We start from the raw sequence: 16,870 nt of genomic DNA, 5'->3' as shown, positions 1-16,870 counted from the left end.
GTCAGACAGGGAGGAGAATGAATGGGGGAGAATGTTGATAAAGAAATAAGAGCTTGATTTCAGTGTTAGCTTTGTTACGTAGGAAGGGAAGAAACAGAGAGAATGAGGACAGGTTGTTCTGTTCTTGCTTTCATCCTAGTTTCCCAGCAATTTTATCTTCAGTCAATAGTGATGGTGGAAAAAACAGTTAAAAAGCAATAGTTATTAAATGAAGTGCTGCCATTTTAGTTGAAAAATAGGTTCCATGTTCTTAAGTCCAAATATGGAGTCCAGAAAATCTGGTGAACAAAGACTATGTGTGACTGACTGTTGAGTCCTTCAGCCTCTGTGAAGTAGGTGGGTATTTGCTTGTTCAAGGATTTCAAACTATATTTATCCTAGTGAGTTGTGATTAAGTCATGTTGGCCTCTAGTCTATTTAGATTTTCTCTGTATTTGGTGTATAAATCTTTCTTTTTCTTTCCTTACCAATATTTTTCTGATTGTATGAACACCTTTCCTCAGAGCAGCTAGTAAACTGCATCTGGCATTGGATGAGAGGTAATGTTGCTTGTTTAAATGTTCAAGAATCTGGCAGTCTACCCATTGTTACTGCTGTTGTGGTAAATCTGGACTTGTAGTGAGATGCAAAAGAAAGGAGTGAAAAGGGTGTCCAAGAAGAATGACCCTTGAGTGGGAAGCAGAATCCCATTTGTAATACATCTGCTTGTTTTGAGGTACTTGTGAAGGTTAGTTCACCAGTCTGTGGACCTAAGTCATGAGCAATGACTTCTGGTTTGAAAATACTAAAATCTAAAGGGACCTATAAAAGAACTCAACAGTTCTACACATTTCTCCCCATTTCTGCTGAAATGTCTCATCTGATCTTAAAAGTCCAGAAAAATTGGTGTCGGATACAGCCTCCAGACAAGTGTGTGTATAGGTTTGACTTCATTTAGAATTCATGAACAGGCATTAGGTTTCTCCTCAGTCTTTGAGACTCAGTTCTGGATATTTAGTCATGCATGTTTTGATTGTAGTGCTGGATATCTGAACTTGTCTGGACTCATAGTGAATTCCTTAAAGGTGTGCATGGAAGAAAAGAAGGTAATTCTGCTGCTGAGCATTGCAGTGACTGAACTTCAGAAGCTGCTGATCATTAAGCTGCATGCAAAATCTTCAGTGCAATTTCAGGAGCAAGTAGGTGCACTTGCTTAGTGCTGCCACCAATGGTATTTTTTCCTTCAAAATGTACAGCCTGAAAATGTTCTGACTGACTTCACCTGGCTTTGCAAATTCAGGATACCTTTGTGTGGGTGGTCGCTCAGCAAGAGACCTGTTTGGAAAAAGTTTTATCTGCATGTGTTTGGGGGTTTGCCACACTTGCTGTATAAGGCTGCTCATGTGAGGATGGTCTGTGTTTGTGCAGACAGTGCTGGGAGAGAAAATAGCATGTAGCAGGAACGTGGGACTTGGTTGAATCTTACTGTCAAGAGTGGTATATTGAGTAGTGAATTTTGATAGTGAAGACATAGGTGTAGAATGGTTTTGTTCTCCATTTTATGCTCAAGGTGGTAAAGTTTCAAGATCTGAGTAGAACTTGGTATCACAGTTGAACTTGTGTGGGTATCCTGGGTAAACTACAGGCAGCAGCCTTGAATCAGGTAGAGATCTTTAGTGTGCATGAAATTATCATTGACAGTTCCTTTTGTGTCATCTCTGGTATCATGTTTATGTGAGGCTCTGTATTCTGTTGAATAATTTTTTCCATTTTCTAACTGAAGTATTCTCCATTATTTTAGGGATGCTGCTAATCTTGAAGTAAAGCAGTGTACAGTACTTAAAGATAGAATAATTACCTCTACGCACAGACATTACTTAGTTTTTTACAAAATCTTATCCCCAGAGTAACTTATTATTTCTAGAAATCAAAGTAAATGTTGAAGTTCCTATTTTTTTTGGTGACAATCTAAGTATTGTGGAATGCAAAATTTTTTTCAGTGAGAGGAATTAAGATTTTAGCTTGTTCTTAATTCAAGGGGTGTGTTTTTCTTTTGCAGCTGTGGCTTTTGATCTAAAATAGAATAATAATCTTTCACTCCCAAGACAGCATCCTATAGTTTCTTGAAAATTATGAAGCTGGGACAAAGTGTACATGAGAGCTCACAGGCTATAACTTTGGGTAAAGAAAACTTCAGTAGCTTGAACTTCTAGGTTCCTAAATCAGTGTCAAGTGAAGGGAGGTTCTTTATAGTGCAGAGAAGGAAATCTGGGCCTCTCTTTACCCTCACTGCCCTGAGTTTGCAGTCAGGAAGTCTTGGCACGTGATTCTGATTGTGACTGACAAATCTTGAATAGTTTTAATCCTCTGATTAGATAACTTGTTAGTTCTGGAAAGGTTATTTAACAATTGAGTGTCTAAGCATTTCCAGTTGACATTCTGTGAAGTTTTTACTGTGTCTGATAATAAGATAATTTCTTCAGTTTGAATGTCAGTCCAAAATACTATTTACATTGCTTTTTTGCATTGGTTTCCAGATATCAGTAATCACTGCAGAAAATTCAGCCTGTGTATACCTCACTAATATCCAAGCTATTAGCCTTCACACTTGACTCTACTCTTGTAGCAGCATTTCAGATTTGCTGTCCATTGTATTAGACCTTGCTCAAACAGCAGCACATATTTTAAATGTCCTTTAATTTTTTTATTTAAATGACACTATATGTTTCTCTTAAGAAGAGGTATGTATTTCATGCTTGTTCCTTTCTTCTGTGTGCTATTTCATCTTTTCTCCCTTACATTTATTTTAATGTAGTCTCATGTTTTCAGCCATCATTCTGCCACATAAGTATGCTTATTCTTTTCAAATGAGATTCAACAAGTGAATTGGAGACAATATCCGTTTACACAGACAAACATACGTGTGTGTTTCGGTAATAGCTTTTCTTGGGTGTATTAAAAGATATTTAGTATTGTTTTCTTGAGTGAAAACAGTATTTTAAGGGATTTCTGTTTTTACTCTCATTTGCTTCATTTTTTTTTTCTTCATTATACTATCTGGAGGGAGCATTAAGAGTTGTGGTTTGGTAACTTACATAGAAGAAGGGTTAGTTACTAACCATTACTGCTACAAGTTGATATTATTGAACAGTATTTCCTAAATTCTGCTGTTTTCTCATGGTTTGTAAAATTTCTCATGTTTTGTAAAATTACTTTGACAGTAAGAAATTCATTGGTTCTGATTTTACTAGGGCATGGAACTGAAGCAGTTTTCCTCTCCAGCCACTGATCCAAAAGGCATGTAGTCCAGGCTTAGTGATGCCATCCATGCTCACTGAAACATGTTTCCTCATGTCTTAAATAATTATTCCATGTGGTGTAGGTTGTACTTTCCCTCTGTCTTTTCTGGTTCATCTGTTCTTGCCAGGAGTACATCTTTTGAGGGAGACCTTTGCAACAGAATGGGCTATTTGAAGTGAGGAGTAATGATTTGTCACTAGCTTAAAAACAGACACACAAAAAAGCATTATCTAGTGTGACTTCTCAGAAGTCATCTAGTGTTGCTTCTAGGGGGCTCACATTCAGGGGGTCTTAAAGAGCAAAGCAAATAAAAGTTGGTGTGAGTGTATGTGTTTCTTTTATGCTGGTTTAAATTCTATACCCACTCGATTCCAACCACAGTGACTGTGATGATGGGACAGAGCTAGTCCTGGTATCTGGTGAGCCCCAGATGGTGTTAAAACGTCTGTAAAGTAAAGTGCTTTAACATTACTGGCAAGTGACCATTGTGACATCGTGGTCTGCAGACTTGACTGAGTTTTGAGGCATTTCCTAACCTCACTTCTCCTAAATTAAGAAAACTACAAAGCAGATGGGTTGGCCAAAACTGAGATGGTAAAGTTACTGTACTTCTTCCATAGGCACTTCTCCATAGTTGCCTTTAGGAGAGCATACGGTCTGAGAATCTTTAAGGCACATTTGGTTTTCAGAAACCTTTTGTGTAGTAACAGCATGTGCTGAGAGGCTGGCAGGCTGTAAGACACTGTCAGTCCAATTTGTTCTGGCTCCCTACCTCACTGAATCTGGTGACATCACACAGATAGATGTGCTTGCTAGCAAAACAGCAGAAGGAGTTGACTGTCTGCCAAAAATTTTCAGTATGAAACTGAGCTGCCTGCTTCCAGTCTTGTTTTCACTAATCTTTCATTGTGTGCTTGTATTTTTCACTTGCCAGGATGTTCTTTGCTGAACAAACACAGCAGCAGTGAAATCTCTCCATACTTAGCACAACAGTCTCACACAGAAGCTTTGGAAGAGTAGCCTGATCTCCACATTCAAAATTGTTCCAATTTAATTAATTATTCTGAAACATTTTGAATTATAGTAGAGCCCTCCCCCAAACTGTAGATGTTTTGGGGTTTTAAAAAATGTGATAAAGTGTTTGCATGCAGCTTGCCAGGGGTAGTAAATGCTGGAAACATTGAAGCTGTGAAGGATAGTCTTCGAGCTGGTTCTTCCAAACCTGGACAGTGTTTACATGTGGGCATCAAATTTGAAGGACTGTGGGGATGAGCAGGGTAGGCACAAATACTGGCTGGAACAGAAAAGAATGACTATCTTAGGCTGTTGACTGTCTATGAAATTCTCTTTGATTAAATAAATTGTTCATTAACTTCCTGTAGAGGATATATGAAATAATTTTATTTCTCCCCTAAAAAGTTGCATGAGTGCTACAGCTTTTCTTTCAAAAGGCAGAAGGTAAAAGTAATTCCTGAAATCTTGATTCCAAAGAAATTAAAGCACTGGCTGACCCTCCATACACAAGGTTTTTTCCCCAGGTGAACCTGATAGTGACTGGAAGCAGCTAGCTGTCTGGCACCTAGAGTCCAGTCATGATCAAAAAGAGAACAGTTTGTGTACAGTAGATCCCCTCTCTGTTAAAAGAGGATGGGGAATCCCTGCATAGCTTATTTCAGCTAATGTTGCTCTGGTGGCTGTGGCTGGAAAGACACTGCCTATGGGCAGTGAAGATGCTAGCTTTCCCCTCCCACTTGGATATTAATGATTTGTATGCTTGGCATAACTATCTACACTTGTCTTGTTTTCTCTGTTTCTCAAAAGGAGCAAAAACTGTAATCCTTCAATTAACTAATCCTGTGAGCATACTCCAGACTGAAGTAGTTTGATGGGCAGGTGATTTGATGTTAGTTTATACTTCAGCATTATTTGGGATTTACCCAAAGGCTAATATAAATACCTGTATTCTAAATGAAGAATGTCAGGCTTTCATTCCTGTTGTGTTGCTAAATTTTGAAACAGCAAACTTCCAAGGTGTTCAGATTGTTTCCATCTAGTGGGTGCTTCAAGGACCACACCTCAGACTGCAAGTGCACTGTGTGTGCTACGTCTGTACACTGAGTGAAAGGTAGACCTTTCAGATTTTCAGTTTCTATATTACAGTAGTATAAACAAACCTGATGCCTGTTTTGGATACAGCTTTGTCTTAGGCAGAGTAAAGGTGCTTGAAGTTCTTTTGGCATATGCTTCCACGCAATAATTAACCGTATACGCATATTTACCTGCAGAATAGATTCTGAAAAGGTATGTTCAGAATCACTAAGTGTAACCTGATACAGCTATACAAAGAATATTTCTCAGAACTTGCCATAATCTAACTTTATTCCCATTTTCAGTGTTTTAAATGTGGTTTTAGCATATTTTTATTGTATTTTTAAATTCAATTTTGTGTACATCTTTGCTTTGGAAACTATAAATCGCAGGATTTAAATGCGGAATTGGGATTAGAAAGAATTTTCTAGATAATGGAAACCAGCACTTAATGTTAAATTACGCCATCCTTTCACTCTTATTAGTTGATCAAGTACCACTTGAAAAAAAACCCACTTACTGCACTTGCTACATCTTTGAGGCTGAATCTCAGTCCTTAATTTTAAAAATGTCTTGCTTATTGCAGTCCAAATGTATTGTTGACTAATCCATATCTAGTTCTTGCTTTGCTAGTGCTGTGCCTCATCTTAAATACATCTCATTTTTGCTACACAATGTCTAACTCCCCCCATAACTTTTTCAGAGAGATCACACCTTTTTATCTGCTTGTGATTGCTAAATAGCATACTCACATAATTTTCTGCAGGAAGATTTTAGTTCTTCATAACAGTGTTAATAGTTGTACAGTTTTTGTACTTTGGAGTACTAACTTCCATTCAGTTAGTGCCGTATTGAATGTGAGAACCAGGTAAAATCTTTGAGACGTGATGTGTATTACATCATGTTTTTGTGATATATAAACATCTGTGTCATTTTGTGTATTACAGTTTGCTCCCTTGAGATACCCAGTGCTCTTACTGTCTGTTTTCCTCACAGCCGGTTGCTGAACCAATTCCAATTTGCAGCTTCTGCCTTGGTACAAAAGAGCAAAATCGGGAGAAGAAACCTGAAGAGCTCATCTCTTGTGCTGACTGTGGCAACAGTGGTAGGTGACCATTTACAGGGGTGCTGCTGTTACCCCTTCCCTGGAGACAGAAAAGCTGGTACACTGCCTGGTGCTGTGCCATGCACAGAGGGAGTATTCATCTAGTAAGAATTTTGCCACTTCTCTGTCTGAGAAGTCTAGTGTAGTCACTCCTGCTGACCCAGGCATGGTGGGGAATATGCTTCTGTGGCATGCAGTACAGTTAGTTCAGCTGAATCTTGGGCTTCCAGAGAGGAAACAGCTAAGTTAACCTAGCACAAATAATTCATATGGCTCCTGGAAGGTTTGGGTTTTTTTTTTAAATGTGGCAATGAAGACCAGTTGCCCCATGTTTCTCAATTCAGTTATGAGGCATTATCTTCGGGTTCTTTTGTATGTGGGGCCTGCTGTTTGCTATCTAGGGCATTGGTTTGGGTTATAAGCAGGTTAGAATACAAGCACCTAAAAATAGGAGTATCTGAATAACCAAAATTCTGCATGGGAATACATAATTGATACAGTAGCCTCTATGTGAGCTATGTTAACAGAAATACAATGATTTTACCAGTAACATTTTCTTTTTTTTCTCTAGGTCATCCATCCTGTTTGAAGTTCTCTCCAGAGCTGACAGTTCGAGTGAAAGCCTTGCGATGGCAATGTATTGAATGCAAAACATGCAGTTCCTGTAGAGATCAAGGAAAAAATGCTGTGAGTAGTGGAGTGTCGATTGAATGAAGAGGATACCAGTTTTGTGGCTGTTACATTAAACTACAAAATAAAATTATTTAAGAGGCAAATATCTGCAGCTTTTATTTTAGTCTGGTAGTCTTTCTGAGACCTGTGAAATAATACCTTGAATTGTCCATAATTGGAAACTATGTGCCTGTTCTCTGAGATTGTGACAAATTAGTGGGGGGCTTGATGCTGATGCACATATAAAGAGAGATTATCTGTCTTCAACAGGATAACATGCTATTTTGTGACTCCTGTGACCGTGGCTTTCACATGGAATGCTGTGATCCTCCTCTTACCAGGATGCCAAAAGGTGAGGACTTTGTGGTGAAAAGGATCATTTAAGATGGTGTTGGAAGAGATCATTGGGCTGGCAGTGCTTCCACTTATTTGGTCCTCTTTTAGCTACATTTTGGTCGTTTTTGTATGGAATTACCTTTCAGGTATTAGAAACCAAAGAAGGGTCAGAATCTCACATCCAGGTTTTTTCACTATCTCCTAATCATCTGTGAAGGGTTTTGCAAAAAACATCTTGAGGTTTGAAGGAATAGAAGTGATCCCTACAGATTAAGATGATGAGCTTTCATTTGCATGAATAGCCTTGTACAAAGAGACAATTCCTGTGTTTTTGAAGTGATAGCCATTTGGACAGTGGAATATTCTGGACACATGAACTTCGCTTTCCAATCAAAAAGCAAATTATCTATGGAAGATTGTTCCTTGGTAGTTAGAAGAAAACTTTCGCATATAAGATAGTTGGAAGTAGTATAGTCGTAAGCAGATAATGGGATAATTAACCATTAAATTATGTTTTTCTGATTACGTACTGCCAATTAAGGAAAGCTTTCTTTGTGTTTGGAATTCTTTGGGGGCTGGGGAATATTAACAGGACTTGAGTTTAGATTGTTGAAGCATACGCATAATTCTTCTTGCACGTCTGTGTGATAATCAGTGCCTTTGGTACTGTTCCTACCTTTAGTCTCAGAAGGCATGTGGGCTGTATTTCTCCCTTTTGTCCTGTATAAATGTCTCATGCATTTGGTGATGGGGACTTGTGTCTTATAGGTATGTGGATATGTCAAATATGTCGGCCACGGAAGAAAGGAAGAAAACTTTTACAGAAGAAGGCAGCACAGATAAAAAGACGCTATGCTAACCCAATAGGACGTCCCAAAAACAGGTTAAAGAATCAAAATACAACGTAAGTCTCTCCAAGGAAGAGTAAGCTGTGACATTCTGTAGGACAGTGGATATTTCTGAAGTCTCTAGTTTACTTTGTGAGAAATTTTCTTTTACAATTAAGAGCTGTTCATTACGGATTTTCTGAAAAGGGCTGTGAAAGACTAGAAGTAACATTAGTGCTTCTTTTGGCCAACATTTTTCACTCCTCATAGTAATTTACTGTTTATTTTTAAACTATAGTCATAGGCAAATTTTGCTGTTCATGTAATCTCTTCATGAAGGATGCCTCCTTCTTCCAGCGTAACTGCCTTGCTTTGCATTTTCCAAGAACCCTTCCTGTTGTTTAAAGAAATTAAGTAATCGCAATAAAGTATATGAGATTGTTTGACAGATATTTAATCTGACACTGCTGCCAGAAAATATTTGGCCCCTTTTGGCTTCCATTCCACATGTTTCTGCATTTGTGGAGAACTCTGTTGTGCCAAGATAGATTGCGTTGCCGTGGCCTTGTCATGGTTGTTGTGGGGCAGCTAGATAGTTGTCTGGGAATTGGATTTGGGTGAGCAGGAATTCTTTGGATAACTGTTCAGCCAAAGCAATTTCCTTGAATTAAGATTGCTGTGCAGTGCTGGTTGTGATGCAGCACTCTGGACTCTTCAGGGTGCAAAACAGTGAAGGAGATGTCACAAGAACGTAAGTTTTGAACATGAGATCAGCCAGAAAAAAACAGCTGAATCACCACTTGATTCTAACCAAAAACACCAGAGGATGTTCTAGAAAACAGCCTTACAAAATTTAATGCTTCTAAAGACATAGAGGGAGCATCTCTATTAACCATTATCTTTTTCTCTGTCAGTACAATAACTTTGCATAGAAGAACTCTCAATATAATTCAGAGAAGTGAAAGGAAAACTTCAATGATTGTATAAATTGAAGCCTTCTATGCAATGTGTTCTTTCTGGTTACTGATTTTAAAATTTGATATTATGTTAAATTTGGTGAAAATCTATTGTTTATACTCAAATTGGTTTGACATAATGTTCAGTGTAGAGAAAAATAGTACAGTACTTCTACTGAGATGTTTAAATCCCAGCTCCTCTAGGGTACACAGACTCTCAATGACTCCTGTATTATTAAATTCTTCAGCTCATGTTTGTGGTTGATAAATATGTTAGAGAAGATCGTGGGCCACCTTACCACATCTTCTGACCATATCTCCCCCTTTGTCATCCTTTAGATCAAAAGGTCCTTTCAGCAAAGTTCGCACTGGTCCTGGTCGGGGTCGGAAGCGTAAGATGGCTCTGTCCAGCCAGTCAGCATCATCAGAAGGAGGATACCTGGAGCAGACAGATGTCTTGGACTTCTGCAGAGATGGCAGCAACACATTGAAGTTTAACAAGAAAACCAAAGGGCTTATAGATGGCCTTACTAAATTCTTCACTCCCTCCCCTGATGGACGAAAAGCTCGAGGAGAAGTGGTAGACTATTCTCAGCAGTATAGGATCAGGAAAAAGGGTACCAGGAAGTCTAGCACTTCAGAATGGCCCACAGGTAAAGATTTTTCACCCTGCCAATGTAAGTATCCTGCATACCAAGCAAATGTTCAAAGGATAGGATGTTGAAGTGACTGGAATTGTTAGAGGATGGAAACTTCGAGCTGAAAGTTAACACTGGAATGCACTTATATTTGGTGCATTGAGATAGAACGTGAGCTGGAAAAAGGAATTAATCCTGGAGACCTTAACCTCTTTATATATGATGGCAAGGTGTGATGAGGATTTAAATGATTACAGTGAGGTAGAATGCCCATTGGTAAGGAGGCATTTGCAGACAGCCTAGGAAATGGGCTAAATAATGTCACATTTGAAAGAAATAACATAGGCAGTGGTTCATGAAAATTAGGAGCAGCAAGGTAGAAGTATGAAATGGAAAATAGATAACTAAAACCAATCCAACAGACCCATGAGTTTCCAATCTATCGATGCATGCAAATGTTTCTTAATTTTCTCAGCCGTAGAGGAGCCTGCTTGTGTGGCTTGGCATCTTATTGCTGAGAACTGCCCCTTCCCTTTGGAATGCAGTTCTGCTTTCCTTGGTTTTTCTGGTTTTCTAGCTTAAGATATTATCTGTGTCTGGACCTTTATTTAATTTCTATAGTCAGATATTTACAGTTTTGTTGAATGGTTCTGAATTGTTCCTAAACAGGCAGTGGGAAATATTCCACAATAAAATACTATGTCTACAATTTTAGAATAGTTACCTGCATTAACCTGGCTGGTGCTGGAAGAACAGCAATGTGACTTAATGCTTTGGGAGTGAGGTGACGTGTCTAGAGGATTTTGTTGGGTTTTTTGTTTAGGTTTGTTTGTTTGTTTTTGAAGGGGTGTTTCTAAGGTGATGAATGTAGGTGTCCTGGTTTTGTTTTACATTTATCTCATTTAAATAGCTGTGATCCTTGTTTGTGAAAAACAGGCTTATAGTGGTAAGCCATTTATGCCTTCATGGTACTATGAATATCTAGGTGGTGACATTTGAACCTGCTTAAATACAGGACCATACTACTTATATGGTCCCAAATCTAGAACGTGTTCTTTCTTTATGGTCCCAAATCTGAATAGAAAATCCCATCCAAAAAAACTGGCACAGTGTGTGAATACAGCCTGATGTTGTTTGTCAGTGCAATAAAAGCAAATACTTTTTGGAAATGTGGGTGAACACAATTTTCTCTCTCATTTACAGACAATCAGGATGGCTGGGATGGAAAACAAGAAACTGAGGAGCGTTTTTTTGGAAGCCAGGATGTCTTAAATGAAAAAGACATGGAGTTGTTTCGAGATATTCAGGAACAAGCACTGCAGGTAGAGTTAAATTTCGAGTGTGTTTTAAAGAAATCTAAAACCACTGCCCTAACAAAAAATTACAAGAAATGGGAACTTCAGATGAGTCGGTCTGTCACAGAAACTAATGTGTTTGGTTTCTGCTGCTTGAGAGTAATGGACTGACCTGAAGAGAGCTGAAGGATAATATAAGAGTGTAAGAGGTTAAGGTGGCTAAAAGGCCTTGGGGCTGTGGCTTTAGTCCTCTCAGAATTGTTAAGCAGCTGGTAAAACACGTGGACTGTGAACACTAAATAAAATATGGGATGGTTTGCTAGCAGCATGGGTCACATAGGTTCTCTGAGTACTTAAAGCATTCTTTTTCTTGATACTTTAACTCCTTATGGATAGAGCATGCTCTAGGATAGAGCATCTCTGTTTGTGTCTGTGTACACCTTGATAGATGTTTACCAATAGAGGTTGCTGTTCCTTTTCATCCAGAGCTCCACGAAATGTGGATGCCTAGGACTAGATCCTGAGGTGACTTTTCCAATTCCAGTCCCACTTAGGAAGCTAAGTAAGATGTTAATTTGGAATGTTACCTTTTAAACACTAACCCATTGTCCTGGGTATACATAGCTGTCTCATTCTGCTAGCATAAATTTGCATATAGGTAATTCACTGGTGCTCTTCACATTAGTTGCTGACCTCCTGCATGAAGTGTTCTCATTTGTTAGTAACTTCAGTCCAGGTTGTTCATATTATAATGCAAGGCTAGTAGGAATACTTGGATTTCTATAATTCTGTGAGTGACAGTCTTTTGAGATAAAATCTTCGTGAGCTGAGAAAGCACTTGTTTTCTTTTAAAGTAGAGCATTTAGTATCCTTATTTTTAGTTGCTGTAAAATATATGGTTACTGTCAGAGGGACAGGGATAGAGCTAGTACTTCAGTAGTTAGTACTAGTTAGTTAGTTAGTACTTCAGTACTTGTGATGATAAGCAGGTAGCTGCATCCTGAATATTGGTTTGGTAGCTGTTACATTCACAGTAGTCCATTTAGTCACAGAGCTGGGAAGACACTAATGTGTGATGTTAAATATCCACATATTCTAGTTTTTAACCTCAGGAGCAGCTCATGTTTCTGTTCTTCACTATTGAAATAATAAGAAAGAAAATTACGAGACTCAAACTTTGCTTTCTACTAATTTATATTTAAAATTATGACATGCAACACCATGAATAGTAGTGGAGATACATGGTATGATAATGATTATTAATTCTTTCTTTTTGTGAATCACATGGTTGCTTGAAGTGTGACTGGTTTATAGTGTCATAGAGCAACATCTGCATCTTCCTAATTACCAGTGAGTTCGAGCAGGATTGTCTGCGTAGACTAAAATGTTTTAATTTACTTAATCTTAAAAGTCTTTCATTTGGAAATTCATGGAAACTTGTTTTTTTTTCCCCTTGCATAGAAAGTAGGGGTGACTGGGCCCCCTGATCCACAAGTCCGCTGCCCTTCTGTTATCGAATTTGGCAAGTATGAAATCCAGACCTGGTACTCCTCCCCATATCCACAGGAATACTCTAGGTAGGCCTCTTCTTTGTTCTTCTTCAGTGTTTATGAGAAAACTGTACTCCAGCAGGCATAGAAATCTGGTGGTTTCTACAGTTTGGTGTCTGAAAGATTGTTCTGCTGTGCTGCACATGTAGTTGCTTTGCTGCTCTCTTGCTTAAGAACTTTGCAAATTGTCTAAACTGCAAACTCTACTTTATTCAGAAAGAGGAATGACTTGTAAGGGCTGTAGCTAGAGGAAGAAAATTTAATGTAACTCTTTATTCTGCCATTTAATAAGAGCATGTGGTCTGTCATGAGGAATTATTCAAGCTGTACAAAGACATTCCTGCCCAAGACAGGGTACATAAGTGGAGTTAAATCACAATAATTTTGGGTTACTTTCACTCCAGTTGTTCACGTCAGTGTAGTATGTAATATGGTTTTAAAGCAAATGGGTAGGTGGTGATGTGACCCATCACTCAAGGGTATGTATGTATTTATTTCATCCATCCTAGCATCATTAGTGCAAAACTGGGGGGGGTTACTGTTTTTTCCCTAGGATTTTAATCTGTTTCTCCTGGCATAACTTAATAATGTAAATGTAATTTTGCAGGACATTGAGGGCATTTTTTAAATATGCATTTGTTACAGAATAGTGTCATGACTTTAACCATGGTAAGGTGGTTTTTGCCCTCATTACCACCCACACAAGGTCAGTGTGTACTGAGTTTTTCATCAAGTTCCTTGTTGTCAGGAGTGAGGAAATTTATATGGAAGTCTCTGTCTTCAGTCTCTGTTCTTTCTTAATCTTTGCTTACAGGCTACCGAAGTTGTACCTTTGTGAATTCTGTCTAAAATACATGAAAAGCAGAACTATTCTCCAACAGCATATGAAAAAATGTGGCTGGTTTCATCCTCCAGCCAATGAAATTTACAGGAAAAATAATATATCAGTCTTTGAGGTAAGTTAGAAAATTAAGCCACTCACTCTTATCTATAAAATAGGGTCCTCAGCATCTAATCATGTGATAAATTTTTCATAGTCCTAAAAATCTTCGTTCTTGAAACACTGGGTTTCCAAGAGTAAAGAACAACAAGCAAGCAGGCAGTAGGAACTGACCTTGTGTATAGATTATTCATCCATAAACCACAGAACACTCACTTCATAAAAATCTGGGATTTTTATTTTGCAAAAATTAATTTTAAGTTTTCTCTTAAGCTATTGGATGTAACAGTGACTTTGTCACAGCCTCTGTTCTGTGGAAGTTTTAAGTCCTCTGAGATGCTACCTGTGACAGAGAAGTCTTCTCTGATGTTAAGACATTTCAGCTGTACAGGGATACTCAGGTGAAGCCTGTCCTTGTGTAACAGCAAATGGATTGACAGAACTTTTCCTCATGTCTCTAAGGTTGATGGCAATGTCAGCACTATCTACTGCCAGAATTTGTGCTTGTTAGCTAAACTCTTCTTGGATCACAAGACTCTCTATTATGATGTGGAGCCATTTCTTTTTTATGTGCTGACACAGAATGATGTTAAGGGCTGTCACCTTGTTGGCTACTTTTCCAAGGTAAGTATTTGGGTACAAATTGTTTGGTATGATTAGCAGTGCTGCTTTGGATTCTGTAAGTTGTTGTCATTTAGGCTCTTGCATTTTATATAATTAATTATGTAATATAGGTATAGACATCTAGTTTCATTTATATTACAACCAGGTTTTATTTATATTACATTCAGAGACCACCAGTTAGTAAACCCAAGTTTCCTGTAACATTAAATAGCATATACTTGCTAAGGAAATGGTATTGCAGATAGTAGTTAAAAAAACACTTTTCAAATTACTTCCTGCTCTTGGTGGAGATTGGGTAGTACTGTTTCTGAGATAGCATTCCTTGGTAATTCTGTTTATCTCACCTTTTATTCTGTATATACATTGTTTTCCAAACAAGTTTGCCAACTTTGCACCTGATTTGAAGCCTTTTATTTATTTTAAGGGAGCAGGGCCAAGATTTCAGATAGGACTTTTCTTAAGATTTTTCTCCTTAATTTTTTCAGTTATTTTAAAATCATTTTATTTGAAGCTTTTTTTTTTTAGTATTCAGAACAGCAGATATGAGACAGGATTTTGGTATGTTATGCTTGTAACATTTAAAGAATTACTGGAATATTGCATTTTTTTGCAATGAATTTAGCTTCCTTCAGATTTATTCTTAGAATTTATCTTCTCTGCAGCCCATGTTCTTTACTGTATACTGTCTAAGCAGAAGGTTTATGTCAAGTTTTCATTCTTTTTGCTTTTCTTACCTGAAATTATTAAGAGAGTTTTGTCTCTTTTAAGTCTTTCCTTGGCTTTATTGTTCCTAAGAAACTTTGGCTGTGGCTTCCTATCTCCACTTTTTCTCACTTTTTTCCTATTTACTTAGGCACTTTTGCAGAGCAACTTACACTGTTTCTCACTGGTCTGTTTTTTCAATATGATTTTCTTTTCCAACAGGAGAAACACTGCCAACAGAAGTACAATGTTTCCTGTATCATGATTCTTCCACAATACCAGCGTAAGGGCTATGGCAGGTTCCTAATTGACTTCAGTAAGGAACTTTTTCTTTATTTTTTTTTTAGTGTGCCTTTTCTTTATTTTAAAGGACTTAACAGTGAAGCGGATATTTTTCAAAATAAACACCTCTCAGGACAAAGGCTTCTAAAGCTTATAAAATCATCTGAACTTCACCATTTACTCTTTTTATTGGAATTTCAGCTCTACAGATGAATTGATCATTTTCCCCTTAATTCCAATGTTTTCTGTGTAAGCAGCTTCAGGTAGAAACTAAAAGCATGTGTCAGTATAGTGATTTTAGCAGAAGCTTGTCTTGTGCATATAATTCCTTATGCAAAAAGCCAGTGGTAGGGCTGCATGGTCAGTGGAAATCTTCAGCAGTTTAATTAGGTGAATGAGTGTCTTAAGCAGAAGTGTCTTATATTTTAATTTTAACTTTGAGAGCAATAAAGCAAGACATACTTCAGCTCTGAATACTCAGATCATTCTGAGATTCGGACATGTATCTCAGTAACGTCATGGGAAACTTTCCCTGTAACTATACATTGTTTATTATGCCTAGGGCAATTTAATAGAGCCCTCCCTGTGGACATACTGATTTTGGAGTTAATGTTCAGAGGAAAACTCTACTGGTAGAATTACATCAGAATGGTATCTTTTGTAGATAAGTTTTTCTTCTCCTGAAAATACCGGTGAAGCAAAAAGAACTCAAGGATGTATCTTGAGAAATCAACAAATGCAGGTTGTGGTAGAACAGCAGTGAGAAGGGATATTTGTCATCTTCTTCCATTTTGAACCTGTGCAATGTATTACAGTCTTAAATTAATGACATCTCTGAAATTGGAGCTTGATATTCTCCAGTATAGTCCTGAAGTTTGACAGTAGAGAACTTCCAAAAAAATTATTAGTCATATTAAGTTTTAAGAGTGTGTTTTCCCTCTTCATTTCCAAAATTGCTATTGAAGTTGTGCTTCAGGCTTGCTGTAGTTTCTGGGTAGGCACTGCTGCCATCTCGTGGCATTACCTGTAGTCACTTTCTGATGGCAGCAGAGTTCAGAAATCTCATACTCTATCACTGAATAGCAAGAGTTTAAACAATTAAATAAAAAATCGGCCTGATAACTCGAAGTATCACTCAGAGTTGTTGTCTGCAACTTGTAAGCAGCACTAAGCTGTTTTATATGAGGCCTTTGTAGAAGTGAGGGTGGAAACAGAAGCTAATATTTCAAAACTTTTTTCTTGTTTGTCTTTAGGTTATTTGCTTTCAAAGCGTGAGGGTCAAGCAGGATCACCAGAGAAGCCCCTGTCAGACCTGGGCCGCCTGTCATACATGGCTTATTGGAAAAGTGTAATATTGGAGTGCCTTTATCATCAACGTGACAAGCAATTAAGCATCAAGAAATTGAGCAAGCTGACTGGAATCTGCCCTCAAGATATCACTTCCACTCTGCATCATCTACGAATGCTTGACTTCCGTAGTGATCAGTGAGTACAAGAGACCCATTGTAATCCCAAATACCTTCAGATGTATTTCATTGAAATTTAATGGTGTTTGAAGGCAAATCATATCTAATAA

The 16,870-nt window shown here is 37.9% G+C and overlaps 1 protein-coding gene across 4 annotated transcripts in view; it reads left to right on the top strand.

The window, feature by feature from the left end:
• Positions 1–16,870, top strand: part of KAT6A (lysine acetyltransferase 6A) — a 33,920-nt gene that overhangs the window by 6,334 nt on the left and 10,716 nt on the right. For 3 of the 4 annotated variants that reach the window (XM_062510755.1, XM_062510754.1, XM_062510756.1), the window contains exons 2-12: positions 6,364–6,472; positions 7,044–7,159; positions 7,415–7,496; positions 8,249–8,384; positions 9,603–9,916; positions 11,105–11,223; positions 12,658–12,773; positions 13,561–13,702; positions 14,149–14,310; positions 15,235–15,328; positions 16,548–16,779. In XM_062510755.1, the coding sequence (XP_062366739.1) occupies positions 6,364–6,472; positions 7,044–7,159; positions 7,415–7,496; positions 8,249–8,384; positions 9,603–9,916; positions 11,105–11,223; positions 12,658–12,773; positions 13,561–13,702; positions 14,149–14,310; positions 15,235–15,328; positions 16,548–16,779 (1,622 nt within the window). Of the gene's footprint in view, positions 1–6,363; positions 6,473–7,043; positions 7,160–7,414; positions 7,497–8,248; positions 8,385–9,602; positions 9,941–11,104; positions 11,224–12,657; positions 12,774–13,560; positions 13,703–14,148; positions 14,311–15,234; positions 15,329–16,547; positions 16,780–16,870 lie in introns of all 4 variants that reach the window. The other variant, XM_062510753.1, reaches the window with a different exon arrangement.

The sequence above is a fragment of the Cinclus cinclus genome, chromosome 29 (genome assembly GCF_963662255.1).
Source record: "Cinclus cinclus chromosome 29, bCinCin1.1, whole genome shotgun sequence".
Taxonomy (NCBI): domain Eukaryota; kingdom Metazoa; phylum Chordata; class Aves; order Passeriformes; family Cinclidae; genus Cinclus; species Cinclus cinclus.
This window is presented reverse-complemented; position numbering and strand designations above follow the sequence as displayed.